Source organism: Apteryx mantelli, chromosome 3 (assembly GCF_036417845.1).
Source record: "Apteryx mantelli isolate bAptMan1 chromosome 3, bAptMan1.hap1, whole genome shotgun sequence".
NCBI classification, from domain to species: domain Eukaryota; kingdom Metazoa; phylum Chordata; class Aves; order Apterygiformes; family Apterygidae; genus Apteryx; species Apteryx mantelli.
The window spans coordinates 71,433,440-71,460,229 of NC_089980.1; the positions used below are offsets into that span (position 1 = coordinate 71,433,440).

Here is a 26,790-nt window from a genome sequence, read left to right on the forward strand (position 1 = left end):
AAGAAGCAACTTCGTATTGGTGAAAATGTTTGATGGTTTCCTTTAAAATAAGACAATGGTTACTACAGAGAGAGAGTAAAATGTGCTTTTTTCAAGCAAAAGCTAAATCACTGACTAAAATAATTTGATGTTGGAATTGTGGCAAAGTTAGCAAATTATGGCAAACTCTTAGTAACAGAATGACATGAGAACTATGCATATATGTTTTGGGGTAGCTAAACGCATACAGAAAGCAAGGATGAGCTTTCTAAAGCCAAAAAGGGCATATAGTCGCAGTGAAATTCATAGGACTCTGTGGCTAGACTTTCTAATCATCTTTGAAAAATCCTGATTTATTTGTCTTATTATATACTAAGTCAAGAGAGTATTATTAAGACTGCAAAGTCAGGCATTCAAGAGTGAGGTAATGTCAGAATTAAGGCTGTCTGTTCAACCTTAATTTGGCCCCTTGTGCGTATGAATTATGATACTGCCTTTAATTAGATGATCACACAATATTTTTTCCTCTGCCTCATTCATAACACATGATGGATAGTGCTCACTGACGAAACATTATTTTGTTTTTTCTTTGAGGTTCAAGGTGTGGCAGCCTGCTTCATTAACTGCATGCTGTATCTTTTTCTGACAATAAAAGTAATCATTCCTTCACAGGCTTTTCTATGTGGTTTATCATTACAGCTATAACATACTTAACAAATATTAGTAATTTAAGTTTACTGCTGTCCTCAAGGGAAAGACTAGAAGTCTTTCTGTTCAGTTTATTCTCTACAATCTATTCCCATTGCCTAAGTTTCCTCAAGATTTTGCCCCCTTCACATTTGATGTAGGCAGTTTCATTTGCATCAGCTTTGAGGAGGTATTGACAATACACAAACAAACTAGTGGTCCCCATTCTGGTGTGTGCTTTAGGACCCAGATGCTGTGTGGCCTTGAGAAGGGGTCAGGAACTGTAGGGAAAATCCTGTTCAGCCAGAGGTTGGATCATTTTCAAAGTTGATAAACACTTTGAAGAATTTAGCTCTACACTACAAGGAAGTGCAGGCATTTTTTTCTAAAATTTGGACAAAGACAAGTAGATTTTTCCCATAGAGTAGAAAGTGTTCCTAACATAACCACTATCTTTCTCCCAAAGAACTATCTCTATAGCAAGAGAAAGGTAGAGAAAAGCTTGCTAGACATGGAAAAAAAAAATTGTTTTCCACAGATTTGTCCTTGGAAATAGATGACTTGTCTGACAAATTTTTTTCCACCAAAAAAATAGTTGTCCCAAGAGAAATACCTTTCAGGGACAATTTCAACCAAAATGGTTGAAATTTGGCAAGGTTACAAGTGACTTTTACTTTAGTCATCATTCATCCGTCATCTTTCTTAAGAATGATGGATTGTGTAATTCTAAAGGGAATGAACATGGTCTAGAGAAGTGCTTTCTAGATACACAGGCCCCTAAGTTATTTATACCATTGTTCATACATCATAGGTTGGATTTAATGCTCTAAAATGTTTTTGACTTCAAATACTATGATTCAAAGCTCATAGAAGGTGGAGAACTTTCTGAGATTTGGGAAGACAAATAGAGTTCAAACCTTCTTGGAGTACTATAAATTTCATCAAACCAAATGACACCTACCACATTTTGTGTCACATATATTGCTTTTGGCTAATATTACCAACCTCAGGGTCTTAAGCCCATAACTGATATCTAAGCTTGTTGGCCTATTGTTCTAAGGTGCAGATATATGGGAAGACAATTCTGAGTGTCCCTACTTTGTATCTCTGAAAGGGAGTCTTCCTTCACTTGAACACCTAGCTATGCATTCAGCTATGTAATTTTGGTCTCCGATGTTTTTGCTTTCTTTGTATTGTTATGGCATTTCCAACATCACTTGAAATGGCATGGTATTAGAAGAAAACTTATCTTTAGCAGGTGAGAAACTCAGTGAGAAAGTGGATTCTTTCCATCAACAGCTGGTTTGAGGTCTCAACCACTTTGCACCAGTGGTGCAATAAATACAGGAGTGACATTCAGAGTGTGCTCTAGCAGAAGGTGTACAGATGTGTGGCACTTTGGCATTTCTTATTTTTATTTAACACCTTTTCATCAGAAAGAATTCTTGAATTCAGGGAAGGAAACAATCCCTGTGGAATCACAAAAAAGAAGCAAAAACATCCTAGTCTTAACAGTGGAACATGAGTTATGTAGGTTCTCCAAATGGGAAACAAGACAAAAGGATATGTGCTCTGGGTTTCCCACCCTAAACCACAGCTGATAATCTCTTCACGGTGCAATGTGTGTCACTGCTGCTGCTGCTCTTAAAAAGTATGGCCTGATTCTTTGGCATACTCATTTTCCACCATTACTTTCCCATGCTATCAAAGCTTTCAAAAACAGTGACTTTAAACAGCTCATAGCTCACTGAAGCATGACTGGATCCATGTTTTCTTTCCTTGCTGAGTTTTGAAAACCTGTTGAAATAACAGACATCTTACCACCTCCAGTAACAACCATCTCTAACAATCAAGTCTTAGTTATCTGTGGCTGTAGTAATCGTGTCACAGAATAATTGCGCAGATCTGCCAAGTCAGCTCAGGTCCACCAGCGTAATAACTCTAAAGCAAGGCCACGTGACTACAGCTAATTTGCTTCCAAAGCCAGATCAAGTGCATAAGCAGTATACTTGTTTTTATCTGGCATGGAGCCGGGGCAAACAAACAGAGTAGACCCAAACCAGTTTTGTGCAGAGCTGGTCCAGATTTCTCTGAAGTACCCTCCTAATTTGGGGAGTGCTGGCCATCTCTGAGGTGCCGCTCATTCAGCCTGGGTCCACCAGGGTTTGCTAGTAGCAGCTCAGTGCTGGACTTGTGTAGAGAAGCTTTTGGGTTTTGCTGCATTTTGCATCTCCCACACACTGAGGGAGACTGAGCTCAGCCACAGCAGTGCACAAGTGAATGCAGTCAGCCCAGGTCCAGTGCTCATCCCAGTGTGGTTAAGTCCCCTGCTCATCAGCTGGGAAACACAGTGTGGAGACACCTACCAGCAACAGTGCTTAGTTGGAGTTAATATATCTTACTGGGCTTGATCTAGCTCTGTGCACAGCCACAGGTGTCTGCACTTTGCTTTCCAGAATAGCTCATCATCCCCATGCTAGCCAGGTTTCCCTCTTACCTGGCTCTTCTCACACCACATTACCTCCGACAGTGATGACTTGGCTGTGCAATGGAAAGCAAGAGACAAATGCAAGAAGAATTAGTTTCTCCTTAGACTAGATCATCTGCAATGACAAAATAATTGCTTTTTCTGTAGAACATTCATTAAGGACAGCATTTGCCATAGTATTCTGCCTGGAAAGGATCAACTGTAGGAGCATTCCCTCAAATTTTCTCTGTTTTCTGAAGCTTATAGGACAGATATTTAAATTTTCAAGAGTCAAAACTAGCCTCATGTCCTTTAACATAGTTTCACCTGGAGTATCTAGACATCAGTATTCATGAAATTGCCTATCTTAAATTGGAAATTCTGCTTTTTTTGTGTGTCCTGGAGTTTGCTGATGTTGATGTTAAAAAAGGTTTAGGGTCTTGCTGCGAATTTAGGTTTAGGGTCTTGCTTGCTTTATCATAGCTTTTTTCCTGGATTCTCTGAGAGTTCATGGTATAGCCTTTCCAAGGGACCATTGGAGGATCTCCTTCTTTATCTGGCCCCTTACTTCCATAAAATCTCTAGGAACTTGCTCAGCTTTGAAACCTTTACATGTCTGGCCAATGGCTTAAAAATTATTAATAGGGGTCAAGCAGAGAGACACAAAGGCAATGTAATCTTAGAAGCCTTATTTTTTAAGGAAACCAACCAAAAGAAACAAGCAAAGGGTCCCAGCATGCCCTAATCTTTACTTAAACACCAAAATCAAACCACATTCTCCCACTAGCACACCGTTTCCTATAATAGCAGGTACATAAACATAAGTGGATTGTAAAAGATACTGGAGGAGGCATGTCATGATTTGCATTAGATCATTTTCCCCCACTGAACTCTTGTTCCAGAATTAAACTTCTTCTGGTATCCCTTTAATAAAAATCACACATAAACATTTCACATCTTTCAAGTGCTCTGCATATATTAAAATAAATATACTTAAATACACTAATAAATACATGTGTGACACAAACATCAGGACATTTGGATCTTTAAATTACTTTTTTGTAAAATAATTTATTGCTGAAAATTATTCTGCTCGCTTTGTTTATTCTAATTCTACACACTTTCCTGCCTACTAGAGTTCCTTTTTGATTGTCTGATAATTAAAAAAACCTCTGTCAAATTTAGACTATGGCTAGTATTTTTCAACTGAATTCCTAATACATACAGGCAAGTGTTTAACATTTGCTTATGTGCCTCCCTGAAGTAAGGCTTAAGTGTTCTCTCTGGTACAGCACTAATGACACAGCCCATTTATTGAGAACTTATGACTTGAAAATGCAGGCTCAGGTCTTGTACTAGGAAAATGTGAAGAAAAATCCTCATGTAGAAATAACATCATCTACAGTTGACACTGCAAAACCTCCAAATATATCATTCATATACCATCAATTCATCTAGAACTCCAAGAATCAGCATGAAGAAACAGAAATATAGGGATAATGTGATTTTTATTTAGGTATATTTAAGAAAAGTTCCATCGTATTCAGATAGCCTATCACTGCAAATAAAATTTGATTGGACTGATAAAATTATAAACATCACCAATTTAAGGCAACTGTTACATAAAGTTACATTAATATTTCAGTCAGATTAAATTCTTCTTCAGATACATTCATGCAATTAACTTCTAATATATCTTTACACAGTACTTTGAAGTATAGCATTATTTTATTTCCCCATATTAGACCTATCTGGCTAAGCTCTTCTCAAATGATACAAGGAATGGACTCCTCGGTGGAAGTGGAAAAACTTAATGAATTAATGGTTTAATGACTTATCTGATGCAAGTAATCCATGTTGAGAATGCTGTGGAGATAAATATATATCCTATATGTGTATGCCACATGCAGGCATGAAGAAATAGGAAGGGAGGCTGAAATATAATTAGTGTTCTTAGTTAAAATCATTTTTACTCCATAGAAACTCCCAAAATATCCTTGCATTGAGCAGAGGGCCCATTAAACTGTCTTGTTTCCAAAAGATTCCTCTCCATGCCAACCTCTGTTGGTGATGAAAAATCTTCCATGGAGTCATAAAAAATCCTCCATGTTGCATTTAATGTTCAGTCCAATTTAGGCTTTTCTTTTCCTTCTTCAATACCTGAAAAAATGATGAGAACACCTTTTAAAAATCTCTGAGTGAATAAAAATGAAGAGTTTACTTAGAGAGGTTCTTCTAATGCACTTATTTTTCTTTTCCCTTTATTGTGTCATTCCCCCCCTACTTGCTCACGCACTCTTCTCATGTGTTACCTCACCTGCTGTGAAAGAAAAGAATATCTGCACACCTGATTTCAGCGGTTGTCCAGTAATGAACTGCAAAACCCCTTCTCCCTCCAGACCTTTTCCAAATCAGTCTGAACCCCTGTGGCACACTCAGCCTTTGACTGCTGCAGGGGACTGTGAACAGTTATCTCCCTGAACTCCTCTGCTTACCTACAAGCAAATTAAAGTAAATGTTATGATAGCTACCACTAGCTGAAGCTAAGCAGCTGACTTTATTTGAAAGCAAGTTCTCAAACTTTTGTCTTATATTTCAATGAGTTTAGGCCCCCTCACCCCCACTTCAACATAAGATTTTTTAAAATGTGTAAGGAGATCTCCCTTTTTTGAGATTACGTGAGTGAAGAAACAATTACTGCTGATAGGATGCCTCTCTCCTCTTGCAGTGGCCATCTTTCAGTAATATCAGGAGGGCTGAGTTCAGTGTAGGGCTCCTTAGGGAACTTATCCTTGCTGCAGAGCTTTTCTCTTGTCTATGCTGAACGAAGTCTGGGCCAGGCAGTGGATTGTGTTTTTTCTGGCAATGAAAACATTCAGCTATTTCATATGCTGTTCCTGGACAATGAATTACTATCGGTATCTGACAGAAGTATTGTTCTTCTGACTAAGCCCTCTCTGCCAAACATCTCAAATAAAAATGTTTCTTTTGGAGGTTTTCGAGCCTGCCGTATGCTGGAAAAGAAAGACTTCTGAAGGCAAAAGAGAAGCAATTTTTGAGAATATCGAGAGGAAAACCCAGTCACAAGTAAGTTCACCTGTTAATGCAATATATGCAGAGATGGTAGTTATACCAAGATTCACTTTAAAAAACATAGCTAATTAACTCCAAGATGGAAAACAACAAGACACATCTCCAGTCAGAAAGCACAACTGCAGAGGTGACTTTGCTGAAAGAAGCAACAAGGAAACAGATGGGTCTAACCATTGCCAACAGCCTAAGTACAATGTACCTGGCTGTTGCTGGCAAACCAAAATAATGGAAGAACCATCGTCAAAGGTTTAAAACCAAAACAAAAGGATGGATCCAAAAATGACAGTGGGTTTACAAGCCTGCTCCAGAGCCAATCCTGAGTCTCCTACTTTTTGCTGTAAGGAACTTTTCCAGCAGTTTTAAATGAACTGTTTTATTTACCTTTTTAAAAGAGCTGCTTTCCTTTATTCTGAAGTACTCTACTGCAAACATATTAAATAGTTTGGCTGGAATATTCATTGCCTCAAAACTGTGGACAGGCACTGGCTTGTAGAAAGGGCAAGTTTTTCCTTGCCCACCATATTTGTGGTTTAACTTGGAAAAACTAACTACGAATCATTTTGTCAGTAAGGAGGTTTTATTTATGCATCTCCAGAGGAAAAGGAAAAAAAATCCAAATGCCAACCCCCCTAGCCCCCAAATTTTCTCAAGGTAGATTCCTTTAATTTGAAAGTTGAGTGCTCAAAAGCCTGGTTTAAATGTATAGTTTCCAAATAATGTTTCCCAAATCTTGCATGGTGACAGATTGTCATTATTTTAGTTTTCTGCTGTTTGTGGTGCGCCTGTCATACACTTCAGGTTTGGTTTATGCAAATTGTTTCAAGTGTGGCAAAAAAACAGGTGACTCGTGGCATTTGCTGGCTTGCAAGTGCTTGAGCCACAGAGGAATTTGGGTCCATATTCTTGGACCAAATCAAGGGAATAACAGAGAGGATAATAAGGCCAAGGTGAGTCTATTGGAATAATGACCTGAATAACCTTAGCTCCTCTAGGGTGGAGGCCTGCAAGAACCAGACTTTTTGTTATGCATACTGTGGAATAGTGAGGGAGATTTTCCACAATTTACTTATTCATGGACTTGCTAAGAGCATGTGATTCTTTACCACATTATTATGTTTTATACAGGACTTAGGTCAAATGAAATTCTTCTTTGTGGCTGCCTTTCTTAGAAACTTCTTTCCTGTGTTATTGTAAATAGTGTAAATGGATGCAAATGTGACATTGAACTGCGGACTCAAACCCAGACTTGAGTACTGTGACAAATGATCACTGGTTCTAGAGTAAAACATATACTTTGTATTAGGGTGCTTATATGAGCAAATGGCAAGTAAAACTACTTTTAAGCTTCTGGTATCAGGTTCTACTTAGTATTATATTGGAGGGCTTGTTAAGAGATATTGGCATGCAATAAGCTACCATGTGAATTTGTGGTTTATTAACCAGTTCACAATAGGTTTTCCAAAAGGGGATACAGGCTGTTCACATGGTCACAATGTGGTATGGGCCCAATGAATGTAATGACAAAATTCCCACTGAGCAAGGATTTCACTCCATCTGTGATTTGCCATTGCGATGATCAAGAATGTTGTTTGCTTATTCAGGCATTTGTATAAATGAAAAAGATCTTTAATAGATTAAAGGAACCTACTTCTAATTGTGTGCCTGCCTTACTATCCCTTTTCCTTTACCCAGCAATGGGTGGCCTAGATAGGGTAGAAGAATGTAAAGTCCATAGAGTTATGTTTATCCTGCACTAGAGTGATCTTTCATTCCTATTTGCTGGTGTGAACATTTTTTTCCTTGAGTAAATTTATAAGCAGCAAACACCTTATATCTGCAAATACTAAAAAAATATTTTTTTCTTTCTAAGTCTAAGCTTAACGTTAACAGCATTCCCACAGAACTATACTTTATTCTAGCTGCATTTAATGGGTTCATCAGCTAATAAAACCACGTGGGTTGTAAATCTTTCAGGTAATTGCCAACAGCACTTAAATTAGTTTGGAAGTTATAAGAAAGAATAAATATTCATAGCTAATCATGTTCTCCATCACCCATTCCATTCATTTGACTGTTTTTAAGAGCAAGCTTAAAGTTTCAATGGAACTTCTGTCATTCTACTTTGTTTTAGCCTGCTAAAAACTTAAACTTTCAGGGGAGCATATTCAAGTCCTGACAGTCTTTCATGAGTTAATGTTGCTAAAACAATACTCACATTTTTGGGTATCCCAGATGTAGTTGTTCAGAACCTCTCCCAGCAAGTAGAAAATGTTAATTATTATGGTAACAGCTGCAAAAAAGATTATTTTGACACCTGGGCTGAGGTACTCAAGAAGTGGGTACACCCACACTCCTGTAACATGGTGAATCCAGCAAACCCTGAAACAGAACAAAAATGACAAGTACTGACTGTTACAGCCCTGTTTTTCAAAAGTAGCTTGGGCTATACACAAAGGTACCTAAAATGCAATTATTTGAAAAGACTACAGGCTGCAATTGAATTCTGGCTTTGTGGAACACCTGGAACGATATCCTTCCAGAATTGTGATCAAAAATGCTGAAACAAAGACTGATTTCCTGCAATCTTACTGCTTTTTCTTTAATTTAACCTGAACAGTTGGCCAATTTTCAGGTTCTGCAGCTTGCTTCCATGAAGACAAATTGCTGACGTAGGCAGGTATTTTTTTGCTGCATTCATGTTTATTTACAAAGAATATACACTCCTGTTTTACACAGTAGCACTGAAACAGCAACACACTCAATTCCAAGCAAGTTCTTTATCCAAAGAATATTCAGTGTTCTCAAGGCCCTCCTACACAGCCAGATTCTCTGCTTTACGGAGTGTCTTTGTTTCCTCTTTGTATACATTTGTGTGTTTCTGATGCTTTTCCTCTCCTCACCTAGCAAGTGCCTCAGTTTTGGGGTTTGCCAGAAAAACAAGCTTCAGCTTCTCTTTAAGAGAATGATTTAACTTCTTCAGCACCTGTGTTTTAGGTTGCTCCTCCTTTTCTCTCAGTCACCTGATATCATTTGGGATCTAATCATTTTCTTCTATGTAGGATAAAGAAAAAAAATCAAATCCTACCACCTCAGTGAAATTTTGCCCAACTCCACACTCAATATACAGAAAAGGAAAAAGAATGTTGCTGATTTGGTGGTGGCAGAGATTTCTAGTATTCAGACACAGTGGAGATTGCAGGCACACTAATCCAAGAGACAGCATACCAGCTTTAATGCAACATGGTCTGAAGAAGCGCTCCAGGTATGTGGTTTCTCTGTGTGTGATTGCAATGGACATGTCCATGGTTGGTGGTGCATGTTCACCTGTACTCTCTGAAAGGATGGGCTTTGCATTGAAACCCAAAATGGTGAGTTGGAGATGCCAGAAAGAAGTAGATAGAGTCCATACATTTCAGTAATGGGAAGTTATAAAAGGTAAAAGGATTCAGCTGCCACGCTACAGAGCAAACATCAGAGGCCAACTGGGAAAGGTGTTCAGTGGAGACCAGCCTGGGGCCTGTGAGCTGCTGGGCTCTTTGTAAGAATGTAAATCAGTTCCTTTCTGATCTTGTCATTTGGTGAGGAAGCTCACAGTGAAGCATAGCTAGAGAGAAGACTAAGCAGGTGTACAGAATCCCCGTTTAGAGATTCTCTCTTACCCTGGAAATGTACATGGTTGTCATAGATTCCTTTCTCCTTAGAAAAGCTTTTATTACAGCCAAATCCTTAACAGTTGGACACTTCATGTAGGAATTTGCACGTGTCAGTAAGTTGATCTGCATGATCTAAATACCAATTAAAATCTCTTTCTCCAAAGGAGAAATATATGGAAAATGATCTCTGTACTTGATGGCAGATCTTTTTTTTTTTTTTTTTTAACAGCATCATTCTGTACCAGAATGAATCTCTGACAAGGGCATCTGTGAAAAAATAGAGTTACTGCGTGACCCATGGTAACAGGATTTAACATGTTCCACTTGATCATAGAACAGAATGGGATAGCTGGGTAAAGGTAATGGGATGCCCTTTATTCCCAGGTTGGCTTTGCTAGGAGCGTCTATTATTGTCTGATGTTTTTCAGTTCATTTGCTTTTATTTTATGATTGTTTTGTGATAAACAAACTCCAAGGAAAAAGCTTGGAACAACAACAAAAAAAACACACCGTGTTTCTTTTTCACTTTTTTTTTTTGGCTTGATGAAACTATCCAGTGGCACCTTTACAGAGGGACTTTTGAAGTGAACTTCTAAATTGCACCTGTGTGCTCAAGTTCATGAACCAAGTAGAAGTGACATTTACTAGAATGCATTTATGTTGGAAAGGCGAAATATTTTCTAAATCCAACAAATGAGTCACTAATGAGTTCCTGAATGTCAGCTATGTCTTGCTAGTTCAGAATCTTTGAGTACATTTTATGAATTCTATTCTTTGGTGGCCAAAATGCTAGCCCATTATTTGTTTGGTAATACTGCTTATGTTTTCAAAGTAGCTGATGTATGCCTGTCACCAGAGCAGCCACAATGTAGAGGAACTTGCATGAACAAAAAGTACCAAGTGCCACTCAGGAGACAAAGGTCACAAACCCACCTGACCAGCCACCCTGATCTTCCTTTAAATGAGCTATACCACCCAGCAAACTATGTTTGGATAGACTAATATTAGACTTCTCTCCACTGAGCAGTGACACACTGACTACTCCTGCATTGTCTGTATCACAAATGGGAACAGCAAAAGTATGATTGCTACCATGGAAACCTTACCTGATGGCCTTTGTTAGCAAGTTCATTCCTACTTGAATACAAGCTAACGCAATGCTGCACAATAAAGGGCCGATCAGCTGTAAGCATAAAGCTTCCATACAAAGCTACTGATTACTAATGTTAATGAATGCCTTCAACATGGCAATTCTAGTAGTCATTATTCTTGTCCAACCTCATTATTAGATAAGCACAGGGGAGCATGCACTAAGGTTTACTTTGGAGTGCAAACCTCGATCCAATTTAAGACCCTGTTATTGAGCAGGTTTAAAAAAATGTGTCATTTAGATAAAAATATTCTAAGGAGAAAAAGTTTAAACTAAAACTGGAACGACTAATTTTCAGCAGGTAAAGTTAACATAGAATCTCCATATGTTTTGGTTCTGTGACAGCCTGTGTAGACTGATGACACAGCAGTGAGTTTATTTTCAAAGGCAAATGTGTTACAGGTTGCAGAGATAATCTTGCCAGTCATTAGAACTAGTAAGAGAAAGGAGTAGAAATATTTCTGCATTATTTTCAAAAGTAAAATGTTGGTTAAAAAAGTGGTGATATTTGGAAATTTTCAACTAGTCAAGTCAAAGTCAAATTTTGGACTTCCAAGGTAAAAGAGATTTTAAAAAAGAAGCAATAGCATGTTTTCATTTTTTTTTTCCTGATTTCTAAACCAGACTTCATCGCTGTTTTTCATTATTACTATGCAGTGGACCTTGTATTTCTCAACTGTCAAAGTAACGAGTCTTTTTTTCCAGCAATAAGTCTGTTTGAGGAAATAAAAACTATGCAGAGAAGATACTTGTACATTTATTCTTTGGCTACAGCTCTTTGGTTAATGAGGGGAAGCAATTACTTCAAGAAATGTGGGAACCTTATGGTTAATGTGTGCTCTCCCTGCCACTTTGAGTAATGCAACTATTAAAACAATATGTGTTGTCCTTGGTACAAGCAAACTCAGCAGGTAGATATCAGGGTAGATAACCATGATGTCTGAAGTTTTGCAATGGGAGCCATTCCGCAGAAAGCAGTTGCTTCTTCATGATGGCTGTTCTCAACTATATAATTTTGAATACACCTGCAGAGGCATTACAACTTGCTGGCACTCTGTGGGCTGAACTCAGTTTCCACCTCTTTCCTGCCCAAGCCAAGTCCTTCAACTACATCTGTACTAAAACAACAATCAGTTCTAAGTTCTAATCTGCTCTTGGAGGACAGAGAGAAACTGGAGATAAGAACTGTTAGATGAGGGGCTGTTAACTTTTAGAAAGCAGCGAACGAGAGGGAACAGAATAATAATGAATGCCATAAAATGGCATAAGGGCTCCAAATGCTCTTCATAACATAAGAAGCACTTCAGTGGAACTCAGAGGCAAGAAATTCAAATCTGATAAAGGAAATACCTTTTGGCATGATGCCTAATTAACTTCTGGAACTCTCTACCCCAAGATACATCACTGAAACCAAGATACTCCAAAAATACTAGAATGCAAGTTTGGGAGGACCTCATGTTTCTGTTTAGTTCATTCCTCTGCTCTGGGCAGTATCACACACATCTAGCAAGTTTCTGAAGTCAGAAGACTTTGTACAAACAATAAGAATGCGTACAGTTGTGTTAAAGTTCAAAGAGTACAGGGCGTATAAACCTTCACGACTCAAAGATCCAAACATCCACTTGCTGACATACGTGTTGGAAGAAAACTTCCCTTCCAAGCTGGTTATTCCATAATGGTCTGCTAAATCTGCTCCTGAAGCATCTGACATTAGCTACAGTCAGAGCCTGGACAATGAACTAGATATATGACTACTCTGATCTACTATGGCAGTTCCTTTCTGGTTGCTTCTTGCAGCAATAAATTCTTTCCCACAACCTCTATGTCATTCAGGTATCCAGTGACTGGGACAAAGAAAAGCTGCTGCTTTGGCTCCAAACAAATCTGAGGCCATTTTTCTGCCAGTTCCTGTTGTGGCAACTCTTTATCAAACAATAGAATGTGGGCTATTTTCTGCACTTTGATTTCTTGATCTTTCCTAGCAATACTCTCCTCCTTTTCCACAGAAAAGGATTTTGCCCAGAAAGAGATCTATTAAATTGTGGAAAGTCCCCCAAAAGAGGTGAAGGGCTTACAGCTGCTGAGTCATTAAAAACTCAAGTGAATGAATAATTTGTGGTTATAAAGTAGAGACCAACCTTGAGCTTTCAGAAGTAGGAGCACAATGACCTACACTAAATCTGTTCTATTTTTGATTTCTAATACTGATTGAAGTAATGTGAGGGACACTTTCAGAAAGCCTGATTTTTTTTTTTCCCAAAAATATAGGACAGTTTGTTCTGCATCTAATCAGAATTGTTAAGTTCTCAGCCATCTAAAAGATGCTGGGCTCCTTATAATGCCAGCTAGTCAGGCATAAGTCACCTATACTAGGAAAGTATATTGTTTAGAAATTTTAAATACTAAAAAATAAGTTTAATAAAAAGTCATCACTTAGAAAATAACAGTAATCACCCCATCTTATTCCAGTTTCTCCTGCTGTATTCTTCTCCACCAAACTGTATGATGCTGAACAAGAAATGGGGCATATGACCGGGCCACGGGTACAGAATGGCTACCAGTACAGAATGGCTTAAGCAGTTGGAAGAAGACAAGTCCTGGAAAACTGCAGCTGCAAATAATGTCAGATGCAAAACATACCCAGAATGACATGGTGCCAGCATCCTCTGGGATGAACAAAGCTTAGCAGAAATTTGTGTTTATGTACAGGTAGCTAAAATGACAGAAACTCTGCAGATTAATTGCAAGGTGTTGTCATCATGGGAAGTTGTCTGTTTGATAAATCATATTTAATTTTAAATATAGTAATGGTTGCTGTGGCTTTTTGAGCTATATTCTAAGGAACTGCACAAGCAACTGAAAATGTACTATCTATGCATGTCATCTGCGATTTTACTGTTACTTTGACTGAAACATTTGAAGATGTGGAGGTGGAGGGGAGCCAGAATGTAACGGTCCATTATGGCTATGCCTCTAGAGGCTAAGGATCCCTGTAGACTTCTCTTGCTGAAACCTCTTCTGTTCTCCCACCCTCCTCCTGGGTCAAGCACAGGGGATGCTAATCATCTCCTGGCCTAATTTTGCTGCTTCTACCTCTTCCTACCCTTTCCTGTTCTGAGTAGTGCTGGCTCCAATTCTTTTTTTTCCTCCTCTGCATTGTCTCATCTATCACCCACCTCTCCATCAGCCTTCCACTCCGAATTCAAAGTTTGTCTCTCTCTCTCCCATCCTAGCTTTTCCCACTTACTTGCATGTTTTCAGCTTTCAAGCTGTTGACCTGTTAGCTGCACATTTCCTTACCCACGTTCTCTTTTAATCCATGGTTCTAGTTCATCTCTTTTACCTGCCTTTAGAACTTTTCACCTGGTTTCACCCAACCACTGATTCTCTTGAATTTCTCTCTCCAGTGGTTACTCCCAAAAGCATTTATAATCCCCTCCCTACATACAGACAGATGGCACATCCTAGCACAGCCATTCTGTGTCTTCTCCTCCATCTGCATCAATCACTTCTCTTCTGTTCTCAGTCATTTCAGAAAGCCTTCTGATTTCTTTATCAAAGTGGCTGTCAATTCTCACCATGCTTCGCGCTCTCTCTTCACCCTTCTCTTCTGAATTTCAAGGTTTGTCCTAGCAATCCACAACCCTATGCCTTTTCCAACATCTGCTCTTTCTGATCTTCTCCTTCTACGGAGAATCTCTAGTGGAAATTCTACAACAAGGCTGACAGCATCTATTTCAGATTTGTTCCAAATTTTCCCAGAACTTACATTCTTTCTTTAAATTCATTCAAGAAGTATTCGGCAAATTACCCCACTTAAATGCTTTCCCTCAGCAAATCTACAGACCTTTTTAAAGTCACTTATAAGAGAAATTGTATTTTCAAATGAAAGTTTAAGGGTACCTGAGCTGCTTAAATTGTTTTTTTTAAAGAATGAAAGAATGAATCAAGTCCAAGCTTGGCACACGTAGAAGCAACTGCTGTTGGATTTGAGATAGAAACAAGGGAGCAAATCAAGCTTTTTTGCTCCCAAATGTGTAGCCCAGCGCAACTAAAGTGGCTGAGTTGGATTCTTAGGGTCTGGTTACTTGGCACCCTCAAGAGCTCAAAAGCAGAAGGAACAAAAAAGCCATTTTAACTAAAACTATTTGTCTCAGTTTATTTCAGAGATATATTAGGCTCTGATATTAGTTGCCATGAGGTCATTCTTATCACAAGGACAACACATTTCTGGCTCTTTTCTGTTCCTTGACAACCAACTCCATACACCCATTGGCAATATTTTCTGGTAGTACTGGCAAGCTCTTGGGTTTTCTTAGCGCTATCTAGACTTAACAATTCAATACAAATTGTGACCTTTTCAAGCCATGCTAAATAAAGCCAATTGGCCTTTCCCATCTTATCCTATTGCCTTGGTCCTGAAAGTCCATGTATGGTATGCAACAGTCAGTGCAAGTCTGTGAATGTTTTGCCTGGGTACAGTTCCTTAAGAGTAAGGGAGAATTCTCCCTCACAGAGAGTAAATGAGCTAAGTGTGCCTGCTCAAATGCTCTCCTAAGGGAGAGAATGTGGAGGGAAAAAAAAAAAAGAAAGAAAAGAAAAAACTTCTACTCTTCAGGAAAGGCTTTATCTCAGCTAACATGTCTCTGAATAATACTCAGGGGATATCAAACTATTTGACTATATTCTTCCTACTTCAGCAATTCTATTCGGAATTGTTGGCTTGTTTTCTCATTTATGAAATACATATAACAAAAGCTCCCTGTTCCACCATCCCTTCCATACATGAAAGACCAGCCATACAAGAAATAAACACAAGCTTTCAGAGCTTTTTCAAATCACAGTTGAAAAAAATTTCATTAACAAAATCAAACCTAAACAATACCTTCCTGTATGCTCCTTTACAGTACAAAGTGTGACTTGATACATAAATCACCCGGAATGGTCTGAAGGTTTCACCTGAACTGGGGAGTGAGTTCAAAATTCATGGGCAAAACATGGAGAACATTTGATTAGCAATTGTCTCCATTTTATACTGAGATCACAGAATCACAGAATGGTTGAGGTTGGAAGGGACCTCTGTAGATCATCTTGTCTAACCCCTCTGCTCAAGCAGGGTCACCTAGAGCACGTTGCACAGGATCGCGTCTAGGCGGGTTTTAGATAGACAGAGATAGTTTCAATGAAAACACTTCTGCCGAGGGAAGAATTACAAAGGGAGAAGGAAAAACTCCCAAGCAGCACCTCTTCATGGTAAAAAAAATAAAACTAAGAACTAAGCACCAGCTGGGGACCCACAGACAACCAAAGATACAAAGGAAGGAAGTTCCACAATGGTGTTATGTAGCCAGGTTATTTGCAGGTGTAGTCTCAATTTTAATGCACTGTGCTAACCTTGAAGGGTCAAAAGGATACACCAGAAAGGGCAGCAAATCCTAATTAAATAACTCCAAAATTTCTAAGTGAGTAAGATCCGTACTTCAATGTGGTTACTTGGCAGTAGGAAGACAGTGAACTTTAGCTGTGAAAGGTAGGCTTACACTGAGAGAGAGAGATGAAGAAAACCACTTTTTGTATTTTCTGGTAGGTTTCCCAAACCTGTGAACATCAGATACACTGTAGTGATAATAATGAGCCATGACTGACATGTAGCCTCAGTCAAGTATCAGGTAGAGTCTTCAATAACACTTGAATACTGAAGACATGCAGAATTTGCAGATGATGGCAGAGTCTGTGTCTTCCTCCAGTCCTACCAAATGATCTCCTTCCATAAGAATGGAAGGAGAAATAGACCCTAACTGCAAAATTTAGCAGGATGATCTTCAGATCAGATAAACAATTGTCTCAGACCATCTTTTGAGAAATCACAGCTTGGAAGAAGGTGAATCACTTGACAGTAGTTCTGTCCTCTTCAGAAATATCTTACATGTAGACAAAACTAATGAACAATAAAAAACAAAGGGAGATGATAGGAGAATGTAATTGGTGTCCACTTAGTAGCTAATTTTTTAATGCAGATTCTATTCCCCCCTTTTTATTTGTCCTACAATCTCCTTTTATATTGTACTTGTACCTGTAGGATTTAGATGCACTGTAGTAGGCAGTATCAAGCCTTATGTCTTCTTTCAAGTTATTGCTTTAGGCAAGAAGTTTTTTAATATTTGGAATAAGTATACATGGTCCACTATGCCATGTGCCCATTTACACGTAGTAAGGCAACTGATCTGTAGCCTGTGATGTGATGGTATGAGATATTTAAGACACTCCCTAGCATTGCTGGTCAATATCAATATAAGTGCACAAGCCATTGGAGAGAGAAGTTTTAAAACAACCGTCCTCACATTGATACTATTACAGCTTCTTAGAAAGATTTAAAGACACCTTTGTTTTTATTTCACTTACATAACTGGAACGTTTCAGTGTTCCATTCCTGTGGAATACTTTTTCATGGATCTACTCAGGCGATTTTGAGAGAACAGGAATTGCCATACTAGGTCAGAACACTGCTACAATAACTCTGCCATCCCACCTCTAGGTACCATCAGAGGAGGGTGGAGAAGTATCATGGTTGTGCATTATTATACATGTATTAAAAAAATTTCCTTTGCCTTGATGTATAAGATTGTCCTTATTTTACCAACAGTAATTGCAAATATTGTTCTTTTTTTAAGAATGATATATATGTTTGTAGAAGTAAATGGCAGAATCTGATTAGTGTTGTGGGATACAACATCTGACTTTAGCTGGATTATCATCATTTTATGATCACTTAATGTGTGTTGATGTGTATCTATAATGTCCTCTCTTTCATTGGACAAAAGGGGCAGGCCACATAGTTGAGGCAGTATAACAGTACTGCCTTGAGCCTGTGTTCCTCTCTCATTAGTCTGACCTCACTTGACTTGAAAAAGCAATATTATCCATAGTTTTGGAAACTGTCATCTTAGCTGAGGGCAGGTTGTTGTGAAGTGAAAAGAAGGGATGTGAGAAGAAGTAAACATGATGCCATGAAAGGTTTCCAGACAGGATAAAAAAGGATTTATGGCATCAAATGAGTGTTGTTAACAAAACAAAAGTTTAGTAAAAAACAAAATGCCAGAATGACTAAAGTAAATTAACTCTGTTAGATAAGTCAGGTGCTTGAATAGAAACTGTCCCAAAGACCAAATTTAGTGTTGCATAAGAAAGGTTATTTCTGTTTTAGTTTCATTTTTCACAAACATTTGCATCTTTTAAAATAAATTGCAGAGAGTTTGGATTACTGGCTTATTCTGTAATCAATTTTACAGAAAGAATTTATGAACTAGTAAAGAAAAAAGACAGCATTCTATCTTTTCTGTTGCAGCTTAAATACTGATGCAGGAAATCATTTGCCTATTCTCAATTTTATTTGATAGAACAAAAACCCTAAGCAATAAAACTAAGGTCCAAGAAAAACATTTAGCTTGAAAAAAGATTCAAAAATGTATGCTTGGAAAGACCACTGCTTACATGGGATTGTTCAACAAATTCCTGTTGTGTGAGGTTTGGCATATACTTTCTAAAAATATAAGCATCTGGGGAAACCAGACAAAGCCCAGGTCTTGGACCAAACGAGGCATGCAGTGTAGATCTGTTAGTGATTATATCCATAATGAAATATGTGCCCAAATTTAGCAGTACAAAACCCCCAATACAATATGAAAACACAGTGTGTACAGTCCTTACCATAAAATATAGCCAACAGCAAAGGTGCATACTGCAGCCAGTCCACAGCTCCTGCTGGGATACTGATGATGTGTTGTTCTCATCTCGATTAATATAAAGGGCAAAACCGTTGTATGCTGAAAAAACAAAACAACAGGAAAAAAACCAGGTGATACAAACAATTTTCAGTGCACATCCATGCTAGTTCTACAATAAGAAACATAATCATAAAAATTTCAAGGCAATTTCTTGATCATTAGAAAGAAAAGGCAAAATGAGTCTATAAAGCAGGTCAATAACCAAAATCCTTAATATTGCCTTTATGCTGTCCAATTGTTCAAGAGAGCAGAGGAAAAATAAGCAAGCAGAACACACTTTTCATTTTGGCCAGGAATCCGAGGAGGGTATTCTGTAAGTAAAAACAGAACGTGGCACTAGGTGACAAGTGGCCCAGTCCCAGTTCGGCCTTGCAATTGCTCTGCAATCTTTGCCGTACCACTTGGGTTATGTTCACGACCCTTAATTTTGACCATACAAGTTACGGGGCAAAACTTCTGATTTGCAAGGCTTTAGGCACAAACGAAGCCAAATGACTGAATATAAATGGAGCTATTTAATGCTTCTGAGAATTACGTTTAAATGTATCTCAATCTGGGGACCTGAAAACAGGGGACATATTTTCAGATGATAGTCTCAATACCTCTGTTCCTCCATCTGTAAGACAGGAGCAATTATATTCCTCAGAAAGGCGTTGTGAATCTTAATTTGCTAATTGTTGTGCAAAATGCTTTTAGATTCCCAAATGAAACACATAAAAGCCAGGGCTGTAAAACCCCTCTTCTGCCACTTGTCTTTATTTAGCTGTGAAAGTCCTTATTTTGTCATTTTTCCATACACTTTTCCTACACTGCCCCTTCTGAGGTCTGTTCATCCAATTAATGTCAGCAGCATGAAAAATTGCATTTAGCCTGCCCCCAACACTTGATGTCTAGATTTCCGAATGCTGGCAGGCATGAAAATATACATAAGCAAAGCACAAACATGTCAGGAAATAAAATCCATCATTTCTGCATATACAGCTCAGCTAGAGCTGACATTATTGGTGACTCCAGAAACACATACTGCCTTGCCAGCTTGGGCCCAAATGATCACTGGTGTGTCTCTGTTAGCTTTCAAGGAGTACGTTTGGTTGAGAACTTGGCCCTGAAATTACTCTGACTGTGCACACAAATCTCCTGCTGTGTTCAGTGGGAGGTCTGCAGGTGCAAGGATTGCAAGAGCAGCTTAAACCTTAAACCAGGTTCAATCCTTTCCTAACATTGGCTCACAAATTGGAAAAAAATGTTATTGCTTAAGGCCACATTCTGCCATCAGATGTGCATGCGTAGTTTGGGGGGAGCTGGAGGGCTGAATTTCTAAGAATTACACTGTAAATCCACTCAAATTTTAGCCAACAGGAAGGTAGGATGGGCATAAAGCAGAAATATCTTTGTGGGGATAACAGGTCTAAATGAGACAAAACAGAGCGGGGGTTCTGAGCCTTTAACAACTGTGGATAAAGAAGAATTGTTTGAATGGGAAATGATAAGATAATGGAAATGCTCTGGCTCACAAATGTAAGATAATTTGAATTGGATAACTGCTCTGATTTTCAATACATTAGTAATTAATGACTAGCATTTGGAGAATGTCAGGTGGATAATACAGCAGTTAGGGGAGCTTTCAATTTCTTCCTCTTTTAACAACTTGTTCCGTCCCCATCCCTTTAAACAGTATAAATTATCATCAAGGGAATGCATAGATGTTTTATATGTGGTCTGCGAAAGAGGCACCCACTATTAGTTGAAAGGTCTATTAACTGAGCAATACCTTCAGAGTCCATTAACAGGGGCTGACAGTAAGGCAAGCCCTGGAGATTCACTTGCAAGTCTTGCATCTGTACAAAAAAGGTCTTTAAGCAGAGGTCAGTACTTCACTCTATATACCCCCCAAAAGCAGCGTAGCTGGAGGCTCTGTAAATGTCTCCTGCTCTGGCTCCATAATATTTCAGGGAAAAAAACAGATAGCAACAAAGACTGTTAACTCTAAAAACCAGCCTTGGTATTTCTTCTATGATGTATGCTTGTGATCCAGTCACTTAGTCTCAACTGTTCTCTATAAATATGATAGTTACAGAGGTTGTGTACTGTATTTCTCAACTGAAATCTGCTTGCCATTTTAGATATTTCTTGTTGATGTGCTCTTCATTGACAACAATAACTCAACAGCGTTCAAATTAAAAAGTAGATAAAATCATTTCAATAACTGTCCCCTAATCTTGAGTCCTTTTCTCATCCCCCAGTTTCTTTGGTTATACAATAAAATAGGTGATTATTTTCCTAAATTCTCCCTTATGCTGTTTTCTAAAAGGCAAGGGAAAAAGAAGATAATGAGTTATATCACTGAAGAGTTCATGTACAAAATCTAGTCAAAAGCACAGTGTAATCAAAAGTGTAAGGAGAAAAAGCAGAAACATATATCTTTAATTTCAATCAGTTATAGCAAATGCAGCTTCTACCTGCAAGCACTGCAGTTTTAAAAATCCAGAGTATGAATTTTTGTTAAAAATGTTCTAGTGAAACTGTCACTTTAAAAAACTGTTTCAGATGCTTTACCCAAACTACACCAAAGATACTATTTCCCTTTTCTACACAGCCCCTCCAAAAACCTTAATTTAAAAATCATGAAATTTTGTAAGCAGGGATACCTTCTGTCTAACAGTGCCAATTAAAACTCTGGAGCTATTAAATACCAGATTTGAATCAGACTGGCACTTGGACTAGTGCCTAGTAAAGGTGAGCAGGGGTCAAATGTGCTTGGAGGCACAGGACTGGGAAGCTGCAAAAGGCCAGAAATTCCATACCATCTAATTTTTTTACTACCTGATCTCTGAATAAACTTGGGCCATTTGGAATCTGATGCCTAGAGAGAAAACAGCATTCATGCTTTCTTGAACTGTGTGTTCAAGATTGCGCTATGCTGACCAAAGGCGGCTGGTTGGTGTTTCTGGGACTGATCTGCTTTACTTACTGGCAGGCTAGATACAGTCATGGGAAGAACAGTACCACATTTCTCACTTTCTTTGTCAAAGTATCTCCCTCGGCTTACTTAAGAGAAGACTAGGAATGAGGTGGTTCAAACAATAGGAAGGTTTAACTGATGGGGATGATTTGCCACTGTAGTAGCTTTCCAGAAGCTTAATGTCTTTAAGAAAAGGGCACATTTATAGTAAGAGTATAATTACTAGTATAGTACTATGCTGTAATAGTAGTAAACTATGCTAGTACTGTTAAACTATGCTATATTGTTAAGGCATTCTTTACTACGAGCTAAGTATCTATAAGGAAAGCTGCATTTTTACCTGGATAACTTATTCTAGTCCCACTGAAACGAGCTGCTCCCATAAAAGACAGTTTTGCCTGTGTCACTGCACGACACCAGAGACTTGTGTGAGAAAAACAGGGGTGCATCAGTACGGCCTTTTGCAGCCAGGCACTGGAGCACCCTCTCTATCTGTTGAGAAGGCGAAACTCGTTCCATGCGTACTCAATATGTTCATGCAGCACCGAGGAAGCTCCTGAGCCCTTCCTTTAGCAGGGCCTCCCAGCCTGGGCTCAGTTAACTGTATCTGCTTGCAAGAAAACATACCCTGTTGGCTTCTCACGCTGTGACCATCATGCTGGCTGTCAGGCTCTCCTCCAGTCCTCAAACTCCTTTTGCTCTGGCGTGTGAAAGGCAGTGGCCCTCTTACTCATTTTTAATCCCTCTCTGAAGTGTTTCGACTGCCAGAACTGTCGTGTGAGCTGAAGTACTGTGGTAAACTCCCATTAACCATCTGCTGCGTCGCCCTGCTCCGATCCTGCATGGCAGTTTGCGCCCGAAACACTGTCTGTCCCTGTAGTCTGTGATCCAGTGGGGTCTGTCACCTCCATCGCAGCATTTCCTGCAGCTCACTGAACCTCCCTGCCACTTCAACAAGCAGATAAACTGTTTAGCAACACACTAAAGGAATTTCCTATTTCTGGGCTGAGACTTGATATATGCTAAGTTTCAAAAATACCTTAATGTGACCAAAATATACATTCACATAAACGGGACACTTTAATTATCACAGATCTTTACAATGAAAGATTTTTCTTTACAAAGAAAAATGACATGTCAAAAATGAATGGCACAGTCATGGGTCAATCATTCTGGTCTGCTCTTTTTGCTTGTGGAGAACTCTGCCAGCTATGTGGAGAACCTGCAAGCTATATATATACAGTGTGTGTGTGTGTGTATACATGTATGTATGTATGTATATATATAAAAAGATATACAAATCACCCTAGCTTGTTAGGTCTGCTAGCCAATGCTGCTCTCCACAGAGGAGCAAACTGCAATTACCTCCCCATTTTGTGTCCACCGGACAGCACTGCTTCCTGAGGTCCAGTCACCTACATATGGGCAAGGGTACATAAAGCTCTGGGCTTCTTCATGGGCCGCATCAGACCAAATTAGGAGGCAGTGGGCTTCCGCAGGTGGGCAGGAAATTTGACATGCCGAACCTTCAAATGCTGGTAATGATGCATGACGATTGAGAGAAACCAGTTTGACTCTTGAAGTCCAGATGGAATTTGCAAGATATCATACAGATAATTTGATACTGAAAACACTCAGGAGATTATATCCAAACGAGCAACTTCTGAGTGAAGCTGAATTAGCGCACGCTGCAATAAACTACCCTTAGAGCTGCAGGTGGATTAGTTCTTAGAACCATTACAATTGCTCCTGAGAGAAACTGCGCTCAAAAGGCATATTCATTAATGGTTCCTTAAAGGATATTTTTAAAAGCTGTACCACTCGTCCCATGGTACATATGTGCCTAATGAAATTTTAGACTGGAAAATTGTATTACAAATGGGCACGTCTTTGTCAGCTTAACAAACTGAGTTTTGATGGAGGACTGCACTTTCCCATTTTTAGGTATATACCAACAGGTAGTTGGAAGAAAAGATTTTATGCAAATCAGATACATTAAGAATGGGTTCCGTAACAGTCTTTAGACAAATTAAATACTCACTTTTGAAAGCCTGATTATGTGTTTTATCTTCCAACCAGTAAGTGCTGCTTTTTTTAACACTATTTTCATCAATACCTTGCTTAGCCTTTTTCCTTCCTTAACTGTGTTTTAAAGTGAATTTTAAAGCTTTTAAAAAGGTGCTAAATTGACAGCTTGTATACGTTATCTTCTGTCCTTAGCACAAACCATGGCAGTTCTATCTTTCCACTACTGTGACCTAGTCTTGATCTGCAGGAACTCTTCTGAATTACTTTTAAGACAAGGAGTTCAGACTGAAAAAAAAATCTGTCCTTCGAGATTCCCAGTTAGTATGCAGAAGTTCTTTGGTGATGGTGAAATTGTTTGGGAAGTCACACAGATTGTGATTAATTCACTTTAAGCAACAGAAAACTACAACTTATTACTCAATTTGATCAGACTAAAACCTACAGGTTACAGGCTACAGTGGAAATCCCGTGGACCTGCCACTCCCTCCATTGAGAGGGCGCAAGTATGCCATTCAGCCCATGCTCTTAAGAGTCAGCAAAATCCAGTGGCAAGAAAGGAGGCTTTGAAACTCTGATGTCACTAGAATTTTAACCAACGGATCATGCGAATCCTGGAAGTGCTGGTGTCTCCACAGAATAAGTTAAAAATACTGCCCTGGAATAACTGCTTGTTCTTATTGCCATTAAGTAGGTATCCATAGACATGAGTGCGAAGGCAGGTGACTGGCAGAGTTGCACTAGGATAGGTAGCACAGGAGGGTGGCAGAGCAGCATGTTTATTAAATGGCCTGAGAAGCCAGAGTTACCAGCCAGACACCTGAGAAGTGCATCAGGGCAATCTGGCCATGATGTCCACTCTGGAGCCTCTGGTAGGCTCAGTGAGGGGAGATCAACTGGGCTCCCTCTGAAAACCTGACCTTCTTTCTCCATTTCCAGTAGCCAGTGTGTTGGATGGGAGTATTTCAGAGGGGATCTATATGTTGGATGCTGCTGTGGTGCTAAAACTGAGTTTCCCTTCCCCACTGCAGTGGTCAAGGATACTGGAGGTTGTACCTTTTGAATGCAGTTACAACAATAATAACTCCAACATTGTGGTAACCTGTGGCCACTAAGGATATAAACTCAAGAACATTTCTAAGACAGCAAAAGTGATAAAGGATGTTAAGATCCCTTAAGTGGGTCTCTTACCCTTCTCTCAAAGAGGTAATAGTGGTTTGTCTCAGAGACAAGTTACCGGACTAGACAGACCAGTGGTGTGACAATGAGCAGCAATTCCTATGTTCCTAACCTCTTGCTGTCACAACCAAATTCCAGTTTTTATGATTGTTTCCTGTCTTTCTGAATTCATTTCTAAATTCTAGTTCCATCAGTGTGATGTTTCACTACTTCTTCTGAGCTCACATGCAGATTATGTGTTGTTAAACAGCTGCTGCATATCAGAATGAATGAAGCAATCCATCTGCAGCTCTTTCTTACTTCTCAGGGGTTTGCATAACACTTTGCGTTTAAAGGTGTTTTAGAAACTATCAGCAAAATAACCTATGTCTATTCCTCTTAATTAAAAATCACTACAATTGTATTCACCTTAGAAACCAATACTGACAGACCTAAAAATCTCTCCAGTTGTAGTCAGCACCATCTGCAGAGTAATAGTAGTAATAAAGCTGCATTTTCTACACTCTCCTAGTGGAGCTAAGTAGAGAACCTGATCACAAACTTGTAAAACTAGAGGCATGATTATGATTTACTTGTTGAGAAACTTCTCAGAAAGGAACAGCTGGCAAGAGAGTATTTATGTGTCATCTGAAGGATGATACCTTCTACCAAGGCAGCCTAATCCATAAAGAGAGCAGCAGGATATCAGAACTGGGTGTATAATAAATTGGAATCCTTGAGTGAGTCTGAACCCTTCTGAGACTGAAAGTGCTGGTAGCACTTTTCCTTTTACAAATGAGAAATTATGACTATTAACTTAGACACGTTGAAGCACAGGATGCACTCCAAGGCAGCCACAGACAGCTCATTAATTATTATTGTAGGTTGAAGGGAGGAAGAAGTATTATAAGATCTAAACAAAGACCAATACCATACAATGCCACAAAACACACGAGCCAGAGAAAACCATTTTCAATCAATATAAGAGTGTAGTGTTCTCTGAAAAGAAAATGAACACTTCCTCTTTAATGCTGTTCCCTCTCTTCTTTTCTGTAGATACGTATAGCGGGCACAGTACATCTGATTTAATAGGAATTGTATAATCGTTTTCTCCATGCATACCTAATGTTGACAGGTTCATTCTCCTTGTTTCTGATATAGGCACTATATACTAAATATTAAAATATCAGTATCAGTCTAATCTCACCCCTGGGACTGTGTTAGCATCAGGGAGGTTATATAAAGGTGTTTTACTACAGAATTTCCTCAATGCCAACCACTGAAGCATTTCAGCACCCCAAAAGTATTATGAAAGATGCCCTCACAGGAGTACTGTAGGGACAGGACACCCTATCTCCCTTCTGCAGAATGGGAAGACGAGGTGGAATGACTCACTAAAGGTCATATAGGGTAGCCATGGAGGAACTGAGAACCACATTTTAATCTTCAGTTCCAGGCCAGTGTATTAGCCTAAAACCAGCAAGCATGTATAGAAAAGTAACAAAATATTGGTAAGAAACCCCCTCTATTCACTTGAATTTATAGCCCTGAGCCATCTTGGTCCTCTCAGTTTTTACCTTGATCTACCCTCTGTTCTGGTTCCCTCTGTTTTTGGAGACTTCTCCAGTCGCCTCCCTCTGAGCCATCCCTCTCCAGTCAGCTCTGGCTGCTTCCAGCTGCTTTCTCGCAGTTCCTGCTCTGCCAGCCCGAGCGACTCCCTCTGCGTCCTCCTGGCCCTGCTTCAGTAACTCCCATGGTGATGCCTTCTTGCTTCTGTCTTGATCTCTTTCAGTCGCCATAGGTCCTCCCTTCATATCCATCAGTATATGTAG

At 39.1% G+C, this 26,790-nt stretch overlaps 1 protein-coding gene across 1 annotated transcript in view; it reads right to left on the bottom strand.

Annotated features, from left to right (window-relative positions):
* Positions 1–4,630: 4,630 nt before the first annotated feature.
* Positions 4,631–26,790, bottom strand: part of AIG1 (androgen induced 1) — a 130,061-nt gene continuing 107,901 nt past the window's right edge. The window contains exons 4-6 of the mRNA XM_067293629.1: positions 18,737–18,852; positions 8,442–8,605; positions 4,631–5,293 (exon numbers count right to left, since the gene is read on the bottom strand). Of these exons, the coding sequence (XP_067149730.1) occupies positions 5,256–5,293; positions 8,442–8,605; positions 18,737–18,852 (318 nt within the window). The 3' untranslated portion in view covers positions 4,631–5,255. The remainder of the gene's footprint in view (positions 5,294–8,441; positions 8,606–18,736; positions 18,853–26,790) is intronic.